Consider the following 17,669-nt stretch of genomic DNA (forward strand, 5'->3'; position numbering starts at 1 on the left):
ATAATGTTAAATATAGTGTTGTTGCTGAGTTATATCTGTTTAAAATTTATGTTATGACAACATTTAGCCGAAACTTATGAGAATTGTAACTTGCAGATGCACTTCAACTCTGCAAATTCAAAACCTAAATTTCTGCTCTCACGGAATTTAGGTCACATTTCCTGTTAACAAATGCCTCTCTCACGGACTTTAGCTCAACACATCTGTATTTCTGAAGCGACATAACTGTGTAACCGTTTCGCTTTCATAACGTTATTAATAAAAAGGCACTATATTATGGAATAAGCGGGGAATTGAAAAATTCACTCAGAGACAGACTTTCAAAGAGAACAGACTGAACGACTCTAGAACAAGAAGGTAAAATTTACGACGGGGAAATGTCGCTTTTCTGACACCGGTCAATAAACTAAATTGGTCAGAGTTAGACAAGATAATTATTGCTCAATTTCCCGAATAGGAGTTTATAATTTTGACCTAACAATAAATACATTTCACATTACATTTAACTTGTTTAATTTTTGTAGGCAATCATATCAGAAAAGGCAAGCATATCAAAATAGGCAATCATATCAATCAAATTGAAAAGAACGACAAAGTGTTTAATTTAAGACATCTGCAGTGGCGTTTCCTGGTGGGTTAAGCAAGGGAAGCCATAAAGCTGATGGAGGGTTAGAGCTTGCCGAAGGCACGCGTATTCTAGGGGGGTCCGGGGGCATGCTCCCCCTGAAATTTTTTGCAAAATTACACTCAAATAATGGATTTAAGTGCTTTCTGGAAATACTTTCAGGGTAATATTTGTATGAAATTTATAGACAGATAAACAGCTATTAACTTATTAAAGGTAGCTGTTACACACAAACGGGCAAAAATTGCGGCTTAAATTAGAGAACACAAAAAAACTTAGCTACACAAAAACTACAAAAAAAACCAACAGAGTAAGCGATTCTGAAATTGCTTCCACAGATTAGTTAAAAGAAGCGTAAATCGCGTAAACTTTGCGCAATTTACAATTTGCAAAATTTAATGGTGTGTTTCTGTGTGTCTAAAACAAGTCCTGGGGGGTGTTAATAGCCAGATGTCTTGAAAAACAATATAAATTTATACAAATTATATTATATTTTCAACAAAGGGTTCAACTTCGAAATCCAAACTTTGAAAATTTGGGGGGGCCATGGCCCCTTTCGCCCCCCCCTGGCTACGCCTATGAATCATATCCCAAGACAGAATGCCTAAATTACCCTTTTGTAGCTAGAGACTCAGAGTCTCTCGTTAAGAAAAGATTAATCAGTATCAATAACGCAGATTATCTCGTGAAATACCTTGTGATAGTTTAGCTTAGTTTACACCAAAAGAGCCTACAGTACTAAGAGGATGATAGAAATATTGAAAATTATTAAATAATTGATAAAACAATTTTATAATTTACCTGAAAAGACATTTTCTTTGCTCTCCAAGACCTTGTGGTGGAAGGTGATGTCACTTCAACGCTGTCTGAACTCCAAAAGGAATCATCCGACTCAGCCTTGCTTGACTTCAACTTGATCTGCTTATCAAAAAAAGGCCAGTCCATTAAGGGTTGTCCTGTTTCATTGGAGTTTAGATCATTGTCTGATTTACTCAGTTTCTCAGTCTTCAAAATTACATCTTGGCTGATGGCTTTCGAACCATAATTTTTTTGAAGTGGTAGAGTGTTGTTAATAAAGTTGCTTGAAGAAGGTAGAACATATGAATCTGTTTGCAAGTCTGAATCATCCCAGGATGGCTGTAGGTCAGATAGAGTTTGACATAGTTTGTCAGTATTTGTAACTGGGTTGCCCTGACAATGGTTACTTGCATGTAGATTATCAGCATCAGGTGCCATATGACTGACATCAATGACAGGATTGTTCTTCTGTTGTTGCTTTTCTTTGTCATATTCCTCAGCTAGCTGTTGAAACACACGTCTGCAAAAGCAACATAGCCTAATTAAGCATCAAAAATTGGAAAAACAAAATTATACTGACAACAATGCAGTGCTACTAAATTGCTGAAAAGCATTGCATGAGTAAATTGAAGTAGTGGTAATGAAAAACCAAAAAGCTTTTGGAGCATATTCTGCTGCAAGTAGAGATGGTGACTGATGACAAATAGATACAAAAAAAGAATACAAAAAAGTGTGACAGGGTTTGGACACGAAACTAGAGCTGTTTGAAACAAAAATTTTTGAAGTGCAGGGTCATTCCATATCAACTCAGCCACCCATGTATATGGCACCTCTCAGATTTTGCTGAAAAGTTGTCATACCATACATTAGGCTACCAAACAAAAGAATCCTAAGTTTTAGATCAATATCTCAAACGGTTTTCACATGGCGGCCATTTGAATTTCGGGCGCTACCCTCGTTTTTGACTTGGGGGGGTAGCAAATAGCAATTTCAGCCATTTTCAGAGCCCCATAACTTTTATTGTAATTGTGGTAGAAGACTAAAAATTGCTGTGCTAGTTCATCATAAACTATATCATAGCCTACTACACAATTCAATAGTAACAAACAACATCTCTTGATGCATAAGTGTTAGGTGGGTCATCAAAATCCTGTTTTTTTGCCCCGTCTAAGTGATTTTTTCAATTTTCAAATGCTTCTACCACCCAAACCAATCAAAATATTTCTCTAAAACCTAATTATTTGTAATATTTGGAAACTTTTCTTCTGCCAACTTAAATTTGGGAGTTGTGGTACCATTAACAGAGATCTTATGGGGGTCTGAAAACCCTATCAGGCAGAAATGGCCCTTTTTTACCCCTATGTTTAGAGCCCCAAATGACCGCGTGGGCATTTTATGGTCATGCTGAAATTTATACCAGACAAACACATACATTTATTCTTTCATTTCATGAAATAAAATCTTTGAGTATCAAACTCCTTCACTAGAAATTTTATGTTTTTAAAATGTAACATTTTGGTCATTTTTGGCAAATAATCTCAAGTCCTTAAGGTAGGTCAGAGAAAATTCAACAATGATTTATCATGAAAACAGTGAAAATAAGTAGGTACTATGCTTAGTGATAGGGGGGTATGTTAAAATTAAAAAAATCTCAGTACTCCCCAAAATTGTGCCACTGGGTGTAAAAAAATATATTATGAAAAAAATTTTGGGTTGCCCCTCCGGGAACTCCCTGCTACCGGGGGGTCTAACGAGCGATTTCCAAAATGCATGGGATTTGACACCTAACTTTTGAACCGGTGGTCATAGAAAGCTCGGACTAGTTTTAAAAGTTTTGTCTTGAAAAGTTAAGATAGGAATGTAACAATTTCAGAAGTGTCAGGTATATAGTTTGGTCCGTACAAACCCAGTTTGGCCCAAAATGACCCATTTAGCCTACCGCGATAGTACAAAATCGAAAATTTGGCAATAATTGGCCTTAATGAGTTGGAAATGGGCCTAAAATTTTTGATTAATAAGCTATGATAGGGTTGCAATATATTTGCATGAGTCATATATGCCCGACTTGACTATGCTTCAGGCACATCATTTCCTGCAAACATCAGAGTGTGTTACTTCTTTTTCATCAATTGATATGTTCAAATCGACATTGCCTAAACCAACAATTCTCAGCTCGATCGATGTTTGCTTGCAAGAACACTGTAACGAAGTTAATAGCTTGCTTGCTCTATTCCTTCAATCTTTTGCAAAAGGCTTGGCAATTCAAAAAGAGTCTCTGTTTGGTTTTGGTCCTGCTGCAAATGAGGACACAGGATCGCTGTTGAAAACTGGATCGGCAAGTGATGATGTTCTACAGAAACTGGATAATCTGCCAGTCCACAACCTGGGTGAAGAACGTAGTGTCGCATTAGCGAACTACAAGATAAATATTTATGGTAAAAGAAATCTTGATACGGTCTCCAGAAGTGTAGTTTTCAATAAAAGCACGGATTTACTTGAAAATATTCAGCAGATTGACAAAAGAAATGGGAAAAACCAGTACAGAAATAAGACAGCAAAGAAATTAGACTGCAATGGAATGAAAAGATGAAAGCTTATGAAGAAAAGGGTTACTCTAAAAAAGAAGCTCTTAATATCAGAGCAAAGTAAACTTGCTGATTTAGATTTCCTGAAGGTGCAAAATCCACCAGGGCCTTTTACCACTTCTGAGGAAGTGAGTGGTTACCTTCAAAGTGATGCTGTAACAGATCACATAAAGAACAAAAGATTTTGCACTGAAATTCGCTATGCAAAGAAGACATGCCTCTCCTTAAAATCAAGTGCTTCAATATTCTGACTGAAACGAGACTATAAAGATTCCAGATTTGAAAACTATGCCAACATCCTTATCAGCTAGTTAGATAATTCACGTTCATGTGCAACTACAACAATGTCAGACCTACAAAGTGTGCTTTCTGGTATGCAATGCTTACAGAGGCAAATTCAAGCTCCACATCCAATGACCAGTATCTGATTCTGCAGCACCAGCCTATCAAGTTGGTGAGTTCATAGCTGCCATCTGAATTGAAGGAAGCGAGTAACACTGGTACTTTGCTAACATTGTTGAAGTTGTGAATGACGATGCCTTACTACTTACATACTTCAAGAAGGTTGGCAACAGTAGAGATGGAGAAATATGGATTTCCCTGAGAATCCTTAACTTCTTGTTACTGTGTCATATGTCAGATCTGCCCGAATCAAATGCTGTGTTTCAAATGAAACAGTTCAACTATTGAATGAAGCTCTTAATGAAAAGATAAAAAAACACTAATTTGATATCTGGAACTACACAATACTTCCATAACATTGGACCTTTGAAACATAACTATTATTATTACTTATTTGCATCAGACAAAGCTGTCCATATCCAAAACAAAACAACGAAATAATACACAAACTGCAAATGCACAAACAACCTATCATTTAATATTACATAGCATCCTGTTCTTATTATTTTATCAGTATAACAGTATATAATACTGAATATGTATAATATGTCGCATTGGTAACTGACACGTACATAACACAATGACACAATATAAATATATTATATTTATATTCCAAAAGAGCAAACATGGGCAAGAAAATTGAAAATGCTTTATAATGACTGGCTGTATGCCTATATTACAATTTTTACAACATTACCCAAAACGTCTCTGATTTTAAACGTAATGACGTCATATAATCAATCAATTTTCTACAACTAGACATGCATATGATTCATTTGAAAGTACTAATTCGAATCATAACGTTTTAAACAAAAAATTACCCTGGTTTCAAACTTATTAAGGTAAAATTTTGAATTTCATACAATCGCGATAGGCCAAACAGACCGTGTTGGGCCAAAATGGGCCTGTCCATACACCTGACACTTCTCAAACTGTTACATTCCTATCTTAACTTTTCAAAACGAAACTTTTGATACTGGTCCCAGCCTTCTATGACAACCGGTTCAAATTTTAGGTATCAAATCCCATGTATTTTGACAATCACTAATAAAACCCCCCGGTAGCGGGGAGTTCCCGGAGGGGCAATCCAAAATTTTTTTCATAATATGTTTTTTTACTCCCAGTGGCATAATTTTGGGGGGTACTCAGAGTTTGTACTCAAAATTCGTCTTTTAACATACCCCCCTATTAGTGATCATAAACATTGGAATGCTGACACTGTTGACCATTAATTTATGTTCAAAATGATGCTTTCACCTCTTCTCACCCATGAAAAAGCACCCACCTGCAATGAATAAGCATTATATAGAGATAAAATTGTAGGAAAATGATCTATCCGTTTTCAAAAAATAAAAATGTTTTCAGTTTGCACTATAATTCTGCATTATGTAAAATGCTTAGCTCAAATCAGTATTCCAATTGTGCGGTTGTTGGTACACCACTCTCACCAAGCAGTGAACAATGCTTAGGGTCCTGTAGATGGGTTCATTTAGGAGTATTTTTTCAGGTAGATTTCAAATTTGGCAAAATTTTCTATTCACCTGATTTTGTTTTTAAGATATTTATGATTTTTGATTTGTTATACTAGATCCAATGCTACAGGCTACAGCACAAAATAAAAGGGAATGCATGATCCATCTTTATGACTCACTCTTGTTACCTCATCTAAAACAGTTTATCCCGAATCTGCACAAAGTAATCTATTTTAGCGATGGTGCAGCTTCACAATACTGTATAAAAATTATAGGAACTTCACCAACCTGTGCTATCACAAACATGACTTTGGTATTTTTGCTGAATGGCACTTTTTTGCCACTTCGCATGGGAAAAGCCCATGTGACGGAATTGGAGGCACGATCAAGCGTCTTACAGCACGTGCAAGTCTTCAGGCCTCAATGCAAACCATATTTTGACACCATTACAGATGTTTGAATGGGCAACAACAAACATCAAAAACATTCAGTTCTTCTTCATTAGTGCAGACGATGTTAAAAAAAATAAAGAAGAGTATTGTCGTCGTCGTGTGAGTGTCTGGAGCTGAGGGTCTATCCTTTTACCACCCCAGATTCACAATGTTTCCGGACTACACTGGAAGGCTACTAGAGAACAGTCAGTCTTTGGTTTCATCATCCATGACACGCAGACCTTCCACTCTGTTAAGTGGCTTGAAGATGGAGCAGTCATTGATGATGTGGTCTGCGGTCTGTTCCTCGGCACCACGTCCACATTCACAGGAGGAGGAAGAGGCCATTCCCCATTGGTGCATGGTTGAGAAGAGTATAAATTGGAGACGTTATGCCTCGACAAAAACTATTAGGGGAACACGTTCACACCATTGCTTTATTCCAATTTCCATCAATATAGTACGAATGAAAAGAATGTCACAAGATTCAATAATATTCACTGACATCAGTGCAGAACAAATCTGTTATGCAAAACATTTGGATGAAGAACGCTTGCTTTCAGATCAATCAAAAATCTCAAGTCTGTTCCAACCAGGAATATACATTGCCTGTATCTATGATGATGATTGGTTCATTGGAAATATTATTGAACGTTCAGATAAACATGGTGGATGTTTTTGTAAAATTCATGAAGCGTGTAAACAACCTTTTGATGTGGCTGCCAGACCAAAAACAAATGCCTTGTTGGGTGCCATTCCAACATATAATTTGTTGTGTTGGTGTACCAGAAACCTACGGACACAGTGCTCGAAAATACAAACTTAACCAAAAAGATTATGAAAATGTTCTGACACCACTTCCACAGTTTCTTAGACAATAGATGATATTCAAACTCAACTGAGTTGATTTGAGCTATGCATTTTACATAATGCAGAATTATCGGAATGGCCCGATTCGGTGAGTCCGATTCGGTGAGAGCCTTTTTCGGTGAGAGCCTTTTTCGGTGAGAGCCCTATTCGGTGATTTTTTTTTTAAATTATTGGGTACCGTAGCCTAATTATTATTGCCGTTATAGGGTTAAGGGATAGGGGATGGGGGGTTGGGGGATAGAGGATAGGGGGATGGGGGGTTAGGGGTTGGGGGATGGGGGGTTAGGGGGATGGGGGATAGGGGTTTTTTGGGGGTTGGGGTTTTTTGGGGGTTTTGGTTTTTTTGGGGGTTTTGGGTCTTTTTGGGGGTTTTGGGTCTTTTTGGGTTTTTTTGGGGGGTTTGGGTTTTTTTGGGGGTTTTGGGTCTTTTTGGGTTTTTTTGGGGGTTTTGGGTCTTTTTGGGGTTTTTGGTTTTTTTGGGGGTTATGGGTCTTTTTGGGGGGTTTTTGGGTCTTTTTGGGGTTTTTTGGGGGTTTTGGAGTTTTTGGGTTTTTTTTGGGGTTTGGGTTTTTGGGGTTTTAATTAGGCTAAAAAAAAAAATTCAAAAAAATCACCGAATAGGGCTCTCACCGAAAAAGGCTCTCACCGAATCGGACTCACCGAATAGTAGCAGACCCCAGAATTATAGTGCAAACTGAAAACAATTTAATTTTTGAACACGACTTAATCATTTTCCTACAATTTTATCTCCACATCATAGCTTAATAGGGTGTGCCACTTTGTAACTTTTTTTTTCATGACCAAGATCTCAACCCATTTTGGGGTTCCTTTTAGGATCAAAAACTATCCCAAAAATAGATCAGAGAGAAAGAGAAGAGATCTATGTTCGTTTGCTTCTTCCTCAGTAATTATATTGAGTTGAACAAACTGAAGAGAATACATCATATCCACATGATATGATAGCCCCTGTGATCAAAAGCATTGGTGCAGTGAGCCATGCACGATGGATGGCCAAATTACTGTGTGAGTTAAAGCTTGCTCTGTATTCTCTTCAGTTTGTTCAACTCAATATAATTACCGAGGAAGAAGCAAACGAACATAGATCTCTTTCCTTGTTTTTGATATTATTTTATGTTCCTGCATGGATAACAGCACCTGCTCCATTTGATGCTCCATATAACGATCTCCATCTGCTTAAAACTCTTCTTCAACTCCCTTTCTGCCCTAATAGGACATATACGTCCTGTTTCGTTTAAATGGATGTATGAGATATTTAAAACTTTTATTTTGCTCAACCAACGGTTTAGACACATTCGGCCGTTTTCAGTTTTCAAAGAATATATTTTTCTACGGCAACACTGCAGTTAAAATTGCGCGACAGTTGCTTAAAGTTGAAGTTTCAGTACACGGTGCACGGTCGTTTGGTCGACAGACATTTGGTCGACAGGACGTTTGGTCGACAAGACATTTGGTCGACAGGACGTTAGGTCGACAGAACGATTCATTTTTGGGTTAGGGTTAGGGTTAGAGTCAGGGTTAGATTAGGGTTATGGTTAGTTAACTAACCCTAACCCTAAAATAAATCGTTCTGTCGACCTAACGTCCTGTCGACTAAACGTCTTGTCGACCAAATGTCTGTCGACCAAACGTCCTGTCGACCAAATGACCGGGTACCCAGTACACTTGGTTAAAGCTGATTTGGGTGATATCAAATTCAAGATGGATTCAAATCCTGGTAAGTTTTTCAAAATTTTAAATTATGTTGTTATCAAGTAGAGTTTCAAGTTTGTGTAATGCGATTTTTATGAATCAAGCTATATTGAGAACCTGGTTGTGGGGTGAAATTGAAACAGGACATATTTGTCCTTTTAGGTGATAAGCTTGTGGAAAACATAGCAGTTTAGAAATTTGTAATCAAATTTTGAGTATCTTTATGGCTGAATTATAGTTGTAATCTACTAACAATTTTCAATGAACCACTAAACAAGTAGTTCACTGATTCTATTGATTAAAAAGGGTAGGCCTAAGTTTTGTACCTTAACTCAAATGTTTGAATGAAATGTTCATTGCAGGTCCTTCAGGTTTGTCATCATCAACATTTTATGGGAAAAGGAGACTTACTGTTGCTGAAACTTTGCAATATATTAGTGATGTAGAAGATGATTCTGACTTTGATGATGATATTGATGATACCAATTATGTGCCAAACTTTACCAACTTGCAAGGTAAATGTACTGTAAACTGTTTTACATTTGGAATAGCCTATTGATGTATGGTTTTGGCTTGTATACAAGTATTTGTTCACTTGATTTTGCAATTGAAGTATAAAGTTTGATTTTTTGCAGATGTAATCTCACACACTGAACAACAAGAGGTCGAAGGTGATGAAGAAGAGATGGAAAGTGATGAAGAAGTTAATGTAGAATTTTTCCCGAAGAATGTGAAAGATGCCAAAAAAATTAATTGGAAGCAGGTTGAGGAAAATGAAGACATACTTTTTCCTCCATCGCCTTTCATCGGTTTATCTCTTCCCGAAGAAGAGAACATCCGGCTTCCGATTGAGTATTTCAATGATTTTATATCTGAAGCATTGAAAACTACAATAGTTGAACAATCAAACTTGTACAATGTACAGTGTACAAAAAAATATTCAAAAGCCACTCAATCTGACTCTTCCTGAATTGGAACAATGGCTTGGAATGGCCATGTACTTTTCGTTAAGCAAGATTTCAAATACTGTGTCACACTGGAGCCCTCAATTTTGCAATGATTCAGTTACTGGTATTATGAGTAGGGACCGTTGGGTGAAAATAAAAGCAATAGTTCACCTAACAGACAATGAAAAGGTTGATGCAAATGATGCCTTGTACAAAATCAGACCATTAGTGGATGAGCTACAGTCAAAATTTCAAAAAATACCTATGCATCAGAATTTGTGTATCGATGAACAAATGGTCCCGTTCAAAGGCAAATCTTGGCTAAAGCAATATATTCCTAAAAAGCTTCACAAATGGGGGTATAAATTCTTTCTTCTCTGTGATTCAAGTGGTGTTGTTTATGACTTTTTTATGCATTCAGGTAAAGTTTCACCTGTTCCAAAGCCAAATGTGCCTGATTTAGGCCCAAGCTCCAATTCAGTCCTTCATTTAGTACAGTCAATCCCATCTGGACAAAATTACAAATTATTTTTTGATAATTGGTTTACATCTCTGCCACTGGTTAGCTACTTGGCAAAACAAGGAATATGGTGTTGTGGCACGGTGCAGGCTAGACGGTTGCCAGGGCTTCACTTCACAGCTGATACTGAGTTGAAGCGAGAAGGAAGAGGATCGATGGACGTTTGGAAGGCAGAGTTTGACAATATCACCGTTGCTGCGGTGAAGTGGAGAGACACAAGATCTGTTCACATGCTGTCGACATTCCTGTCACATAAGCCTGTTGCTGAATGCACAAAGTTTGACAGAAAAGATAAGTGTTATGTCGAGGTGTCACGACCAAACGTAGTGCGTGTGTATAATCAACACATGGGTGGTGTTGATCTGCAAGATCAAATGATTGCTTTCTACAGGATGTCTTTCAGATCAAAGAAGTATTACCAAAGAATTGTCTTCCATCTTCTTGACATGGCTGTTGTGAATGCATGGTTACTATACAGGAGAGATGCAACAACTTTGGGTGTGGCAAAACCAAAACAAAGTTGTCTCTCAGATTTCAAACTGAAAGTAGCATTTTCATTGATGAAGGGGGGAAAAGATGTGATTAAAAGAAGAGGGAGACCTTCAGCACATTCAACTGAATCAGAATACAAAAAGAAAAAGGCATCTGGAAATGCAACTAAGCCAATCCCCCAGCAAGACATTCGACTAGACAAAGTTGGACATTTTCCTGCTTGCTCTGAAAAACGAGGCGTTTGTAAGCTCCCGGGATGCACAGGAAAGATAAACATGTTTTGCATGAAATGTAAAGTGCATTTGTGCTGCACCAAAACAAAAAATTGTTTCTACGACTTTCATACCAAATAATTTTGCAGTTTTATTGACATCTGAATTAGGTTTATGTGTTTTTGTGAGCAATTTATTGTGTGTTTGTGTTTTCGCAATGCTTATGTGCTAACAACTATTAGGACAGATTTGTCCTCTTTCCTGATGAAAAAAACTAGTCAAAAACGCTATTAGGACATAATGTCCTGTTAGGATTTAATTACCGTAATTAGCAAAAAGTTTCAAAATTGTGTTATTATGTGTTTAATATTGCATTTTAAAGGGAAATAAACCAACAAAAAATTTTTTTCATATAAATAAAAAAGTCAGGGCATAAAGGGTTAAGAAAAAGAATGATCTTCCAGAATCTTTTTCAAAGTTCATTGCAGCAATGATAAACCATCTTGTGCAACATCTGTGGTATCTTAGTGAACCATTTGTATTTTTTGTATTGTATTCTGCATTATCGTCTGTACAAGAAAAGGAAAAATGTCGTAAAGTATTGCTAAAATATAAACCGGCTTCTGAATCATCGTTGAAAAACTTGGGAAAATTAGTCACACCTGCAGAAATGACAATGTCAACCAACATGAATAACTTGTTTGGACCAGATTCTTGGCTTCCCAAAAAATTTTTGGGATAGTTTTTGGTCCTAAAAGAAACCCTAAAATGGGTTGAGACCTTGGTTATGAAAAAAAAGTTACAAAGTGGCACACCCTATAGCTTATTGATTGCAGGTGAGTACTTTTTCATGGGTGAGAAGAGGTGAAAGCATCATTTTGAACATAAATTAATGGTCAACAATGTCAGCATTCCAATGTTTATGATCACTAAGCATAGAACCTACTTATTTTAACTGTTTTCATGATAAATCATTGTTGAATTTTCTCTTAACCTACATTAAGGACTTGAGATTATTTGCCAAAAATGACCAAAATGTTACATTTTAAAAACATAAAATTTCTAGTGAAGGAGTTTGATACTCAAAGATTTTATTTCATAAAATGAAAGAATAAATGTATGTGTTTGTCTGGTATAAATTCCAGCATGACTGTAGAATGCCCAAGCGGTCATTTGGGGCTCTAAACATAGGGGTAAAAAAGGGCCATTTCTGCCTGATAGGGTTTTCAGACCCCCATAAGATCTCTGTTAATGGAACCACAACTCCCAAATTCAAGTTGGCAGAAGAAAAGTTTCCAAATATTACAAATAATTAGGTTTTAGAGAAATATTTTGATTGGTTTGGGTGGTAGAAGCATTTGAAAATTGAAAAAATCACTTAGACGGGGCAAAAAAACAGGATTTTGATGACCCACCTAACACTTATGCATCAAGAGATGTTGTTTGTTACTATTGAATTGTGTAGTATAGTTTATGATGAACTAGCACAGCAATTTTTAGTCTTCTACCACAATTACAATAAAAGTTATGGGGCTCTGAAAATGGCTGAAATTGCTATTCGCTACCCCCCCAAGTCAAAAACGAGGGTAGCGTCCGAAATTCAAACGGCCGCCATGGGAAAACCGTTTGAGATATTGATCTAAAACTTAGGATTCTTTCGTTTGGTAGCTTAAGGCATAGTATGACAACTTTTCAGCAAAATCTGAGAGGTACCATATACAAGATATCTTCATATTGGCTGTTTTGATATGGAATGACCCAGCAGCTACTTTTGTTTCAATGCAATATTCTTTGTCTCAGTCTGACAAGCATTTATTTGACATATGAAAATTCGAATCAGCAGCAAAGAGTGCAGTTAAAAAGAGGATGCACTTGGAAGATCATTCACATATACAAGAAAAAGCAACGGTCTAAGGATTGACCCTTGTGGGATATCATATTTAACAACAGTGAAGTTGAATTCTTACCATTCATTTTTGTACTTTGCAGTTTGCATTCTATTTGTTACATAAGATGTTAAACCTTTTTAAGATGTTAATCCTAAGTCAAGCTTTTCTTTTAAAGTATTTTATGTCATATTCAATTGCATCAAAGGCTTTGCTTAGAATTACAAAAACCGAGCAGGTATATTTTTGATAATTGATAAAAATTTAGCTGCTGCTGAAGTACCAATAACCTCTTTGTGAAATAACTATTTAATAAACTAATGAATCTGTTTCATATAATATATTTTATATTTCTCATTCATTCATATTTATAGGTAAAGATTTCAAGCTTTTTATTAATACAGACGAAATCGGTTAATCGTATCACCTATTTGCCAGACGTTTTGATACGATTAATTCGTTTAACCAATTTGCTAAAAAAAAGGTTCGTCATGAATGGCGTAATTGTTGAGAAGACGTCTGTGCTGACTAGGCTGCAACGCACATTACAAACTGATACTTCCTACAACTGTTTAGGATTCTGGTTAAACTTTAAAGAGTTTACTGGTTTTCTGTTACATAACACTATGCTGTATGTTCCAGTCAGCAAAGCTGGTTCTTTTTACATTGATTTATTGTCTGCAGACGTTGAATCAATGTAAAAAAGACCAGCTTTGCGGACTGGGAAGAGCTTGTACGATCAAAGCATTTTTCTGCAAACTGCGGCAATCTCACCGATGTCTGTGACGTCACAACGCGAACTTTGACGGTTGAAGTTTTTGATTCAAGTGTGCTATTTTTGGTAGGCACTTTAACATTACCCACTCGTCGAAAAGCGTACTCGCGATTCAGCTGATTTCAGTCATGTGACTCGACACGTGATACTCTGATCGAAAAATTTTGATACAAAGAAATTTAACTGAATGCTTCGCTACAACCAGCGTTGCCTAATGGTTAGGGCAGAGGAGTAGTAATTTCGATTTCGTGGGTTTGATTCCCACCCTCTGCTAATACTATTTTTTCTTCTGCAACTGAACTGAGTGCAAGAAGGATCTTAATGACTGCAAACAATGGAGTTTATAAGGAAAATTGTGACTATAACACTAAGCAATTTCACATTGAAAAGCAGGCACTCTTCGCCGAGTGGGTGATGTTAAAGTGCCTACCGCTATTTTTAGCCTACCAGCTGTGTAGTTTTGAGAATGGAATGTGGCCTACAAAAATAAAGGTATGGTAGAAAAACACAGCTCACACGAGTCACACTTATTGTTTGTTTTGAAACCACAAAGGTTTTTTTTCAAGTCTTTTGCACTGTCTGGTAAAATAATTAATTTGCAATGTTCTTCAACTGAAAGAAACTGCACAAATGAAATTACGCACTGCATTTCACATTCACAACAGTAGACTACTTTTATTCAACAATTTAAAAAAAATTCTCCAAAGTTTTCTGGTTTAAACTTTTGGACATGCTTCCCTCTCAAGCCATAATTTGTCGGCGTCCATTCCTTGGAAGGCCAGTCGCCGACGGATGACATCAAAAGCATTTAAACTTCTTTATTGGGAAGTGTGATTATTCCTTTTGTCTGCTCTTCTGTTTTAATAAAAGCCAGCTGTGCGAAAATTGGTTGTTTGCAGTGCGATGTCTAGCACATAAGATTATGGCCTGGGATTACAGACATTTGTCTTTGTTTTGATCGCTTGCGTCTGTCACACCTTTGCTTCATTTCGCCTTTGATCATTGCAGACAAAAAGAGACATTCTCTTTTTGCTTAAGGGTACAATTATACGATTAAATGAATAAAGTATGCAAAGGTGAAGCAAATCCTGATGCTTTTATTCGACTTATTCTTTTAAGTGGTATATGCTTAACCCAGGGGTTCCCAACCTTTTTACGGTCTCGTACCACTTGGACGCTCTGTACTGCCAAGCGTACCACTTCTTGCAGAACAACTAATTTGATCGAATCATATTTTATTCAGAAGAATGATATTGGCGTACTAAAATAATACTAAAGCTCCACAATTAAATTTAATGAGATTTTGTTTTTGTTTACTGTCCACCAATTGGTCGATGCTCAGTGTAAATTTGCCAACAGCACAACGAAAGTCATTTCCAGGCACATCTGGTCGGTTTCGAGTTTTTGACTTGATGTTCATCAATCATCATGACTGATAATCCCTGCTCGCATTCCCACGAGGAAGGGAAAATCAGTAGCTGTGGAACAGCATGGGAAGCTAACATTGAATATTAAGAGACCATTACTGAGCCAGAAGTTTATTGGAGAACATTCTTTGTAACTGTTATTGAACATTTAATTCCGATCTATGTTTAGCTTACAACTAGCATTATTCAACGCTATTTGTAGCTTAGGCTATAAAATAGATGATATCTATCAAGAGCAATCATTTGACATAATTAACGCCCACTGTCCCACAGCGTTGCACGGCTTTTCAAAGCAACTCTGCTCCTTGTTGACAGTTGACATGACCTGTATGTTAAAGATCGTAATGATACGAAACAACAAGAATATAGTTGCGTAATAATAAGAATAGGCTTCGGGAATTTTTTTTGTAAACAAAACTAGATAAACAACATATAAAATAGTGAATCCAGGTTTTTGTGAAAAAAACGGAAGCTACCCGCGTACCACCTGAAAAACCTTCGTGTACCACTAGTGGTACGCGTACCACAGGTTGGGAACCCCTGGCTTAACCGATGTTTTTACTTAACATTAGATTGGATTTGGGATTTCAGGTTTTGATTCAAATAAACGATTGATACGTTTAAGCAGTATACTATTAACCGATTTCGTCTGTATTACATGAATAATTTTCCTGTTTTCTTGGATTCACTGTTTGTTTGGTCTTTTTGTAAATGTTGGTTGAGCAATTGCTTTGAGTGATTCAATTTCTTGCAATTGTTTTGTATTTTCTCTTTGTTAATTTATATTTATTATTTATAGTTTGCTACGAAAGTTTAATTTTAGTTCCCGAAAGGTTTCTAAGTGACACATATTTAATGTTTATGTATATCTGATGTTTTTGAATTGGCATAATAAAAGATTGTCAGCATTAAATTGTCTGCATCACCAAACTTAGATTTTAAATCACAATGGGACACCCAAATTTGACATGGGGAGGATAAAACTTAAGAATAATAAAATTCATCACAAGTCAGTGACACGACGACCTAAATACACAGGACATGCCTAGAATGGCCCGTTTCGGCGAGTCCGATTATGACACCGTGAATCCGTGATCGTCCCGTCATCAAATTCCGATTATGACCCATCATCGGATTCAGAAATTGAAGAAGAGCCCCAAGTAGATTGAAGACTCAACGCAGATTGAATGTCTTGCCTAGATAAACTGTTGTTACTGTTATTGCCATTGTATATATATTTCCAAATTTTCCATGTTATTGCCACCATTCATTATTGTCGTTTTAAGGTGGTTTTTCCTGGGTTGGCCTCGTGTTTCCCACGACAATCTTGTTTTTATCAGTAAACGGGACGGACCAGTGCGATCTCGTGCGGACCAGTGCAAATGGTGAGCCACTGGTCCGGTTGGCCAGTGCGAAAAAAAGTTAAGGTCGAACCCTGCTAACTGCCACCAAGATGAGATCCCGTTTGACAGGTGAACATTTAAAAAGCCTAAATTTGCTACACTGCAATAAGCAATTTTGTGATGTTCATTGTTTTTGGGTAGAGAGGTAACTCTTTTAAACCATAAACAGACATAATGTCTGTTTATGGTTTATGGTTATGTCTGTTTATGGTTTCATTGTTTTTGTAAAATCATTAAAATGTGTTGATGGTAAAAACGGTCAATTATTCTAGAATAGATATCTGTATTCTATATTCGGTTTCAGTATTCTAGAATAGCTAATTATTCTATTTTGCCCATCCCTAGTGCTACACTCAATACATTGAACTTGCTGCTTTATTCAATATGCCAAACAATCCATTTTTAATCCCCCGTAGAAAAACTTTTGATTTTTAATTTTACCTACATATCACATGATCGACTTGAGATCAGTTTGCAATCTACCACTACATCGTGATCAACTGGTTGGGCACCCCTGATATAGGCCTAAGTTATATTACTGTTGACATTCTCACCTTTTATATTCCATAAAAGCATGGTTGTCAAATTTTGAAATTTCTGATGTTACAGTGGTATTAGAGGAATTATCTTGATTGGAATAGTTGTAAACATCCATATTCAATACGAAACCACAATGACTGTATATCCGGTTTTAGGCTATGTTGTAAAAACTAGCTTTTAATTATATCTAAAGAAAGTTGATACAAATCAACATAATGCAACAGTCAGTCAGCTGACCAATTTTATACAAAGAAAATTTATCCAATGAAGAAATAGCCTAGCCATGGTTAAATATTTTCCTGCAGGACAACACATCATAATTTCTGTATAGCATATCATTACATTTACGCAATATATATGCACAATTGTACATTGTAGTTCATTACATATGTAATTATGAGACTGAAGTTATCCTTTAAAGTAAATTGAAACCTGATTCGAATGACAATACAAAAGTTATCATACATCCTATTTTACATCTCAAAAATAAATTTCCACTTGTGGCAGTGACACCCACTTGAGTTAGAAAATTAAAATCTTTTAATTTGTACATACACAGAAATTTTTCGTGATT

At 36.5% G+C, this 17,669-nt stretch overlaps 1 protein-coding gene across 1 annotated transcript in view; it reads right to left on the reverse strand.

Moving 5' to 3' along the window:
• Positions 1–17,271, reverse strand: part of LOC145787691 (uncharacterized) — a 40,473-nt gene extending 23,202 nt beyond the window's left edge. The window contains exons 1-2 of the mRNA XM_082599495.1: positions 17,110–17,271; positions 1,427–1,943 (exon numbers count right to left, since the gene is read on the reverse strand). Coding sequence (XP_082455621.1) covers positions 1,427–1,943; positions 17,110–17,210 — 618 coding nt within the window. The 5' untranslated portion in view covers positions 17,211–17,271. The remainder of the gene's footprint in view (positions 1–1,426; positions 1,944–17,109) is intronic.
• Positions 17,272–17,669: the final 398 nt, after the last annotated feature.

This window comes from Aplidium turbinatum, chromosome 2 (assembly GCF_918807975.1).
Source record: "Aplidium turbinatum chromosome 2, kaAplTurb1.1, whole genome shotgun sequence".
NCBI lineage: Eukaryota > Metazoa > Chordata > Ascidiacea > Aplousobranchia > Polyclinidae > Aplidium > Aplidium turbinatum.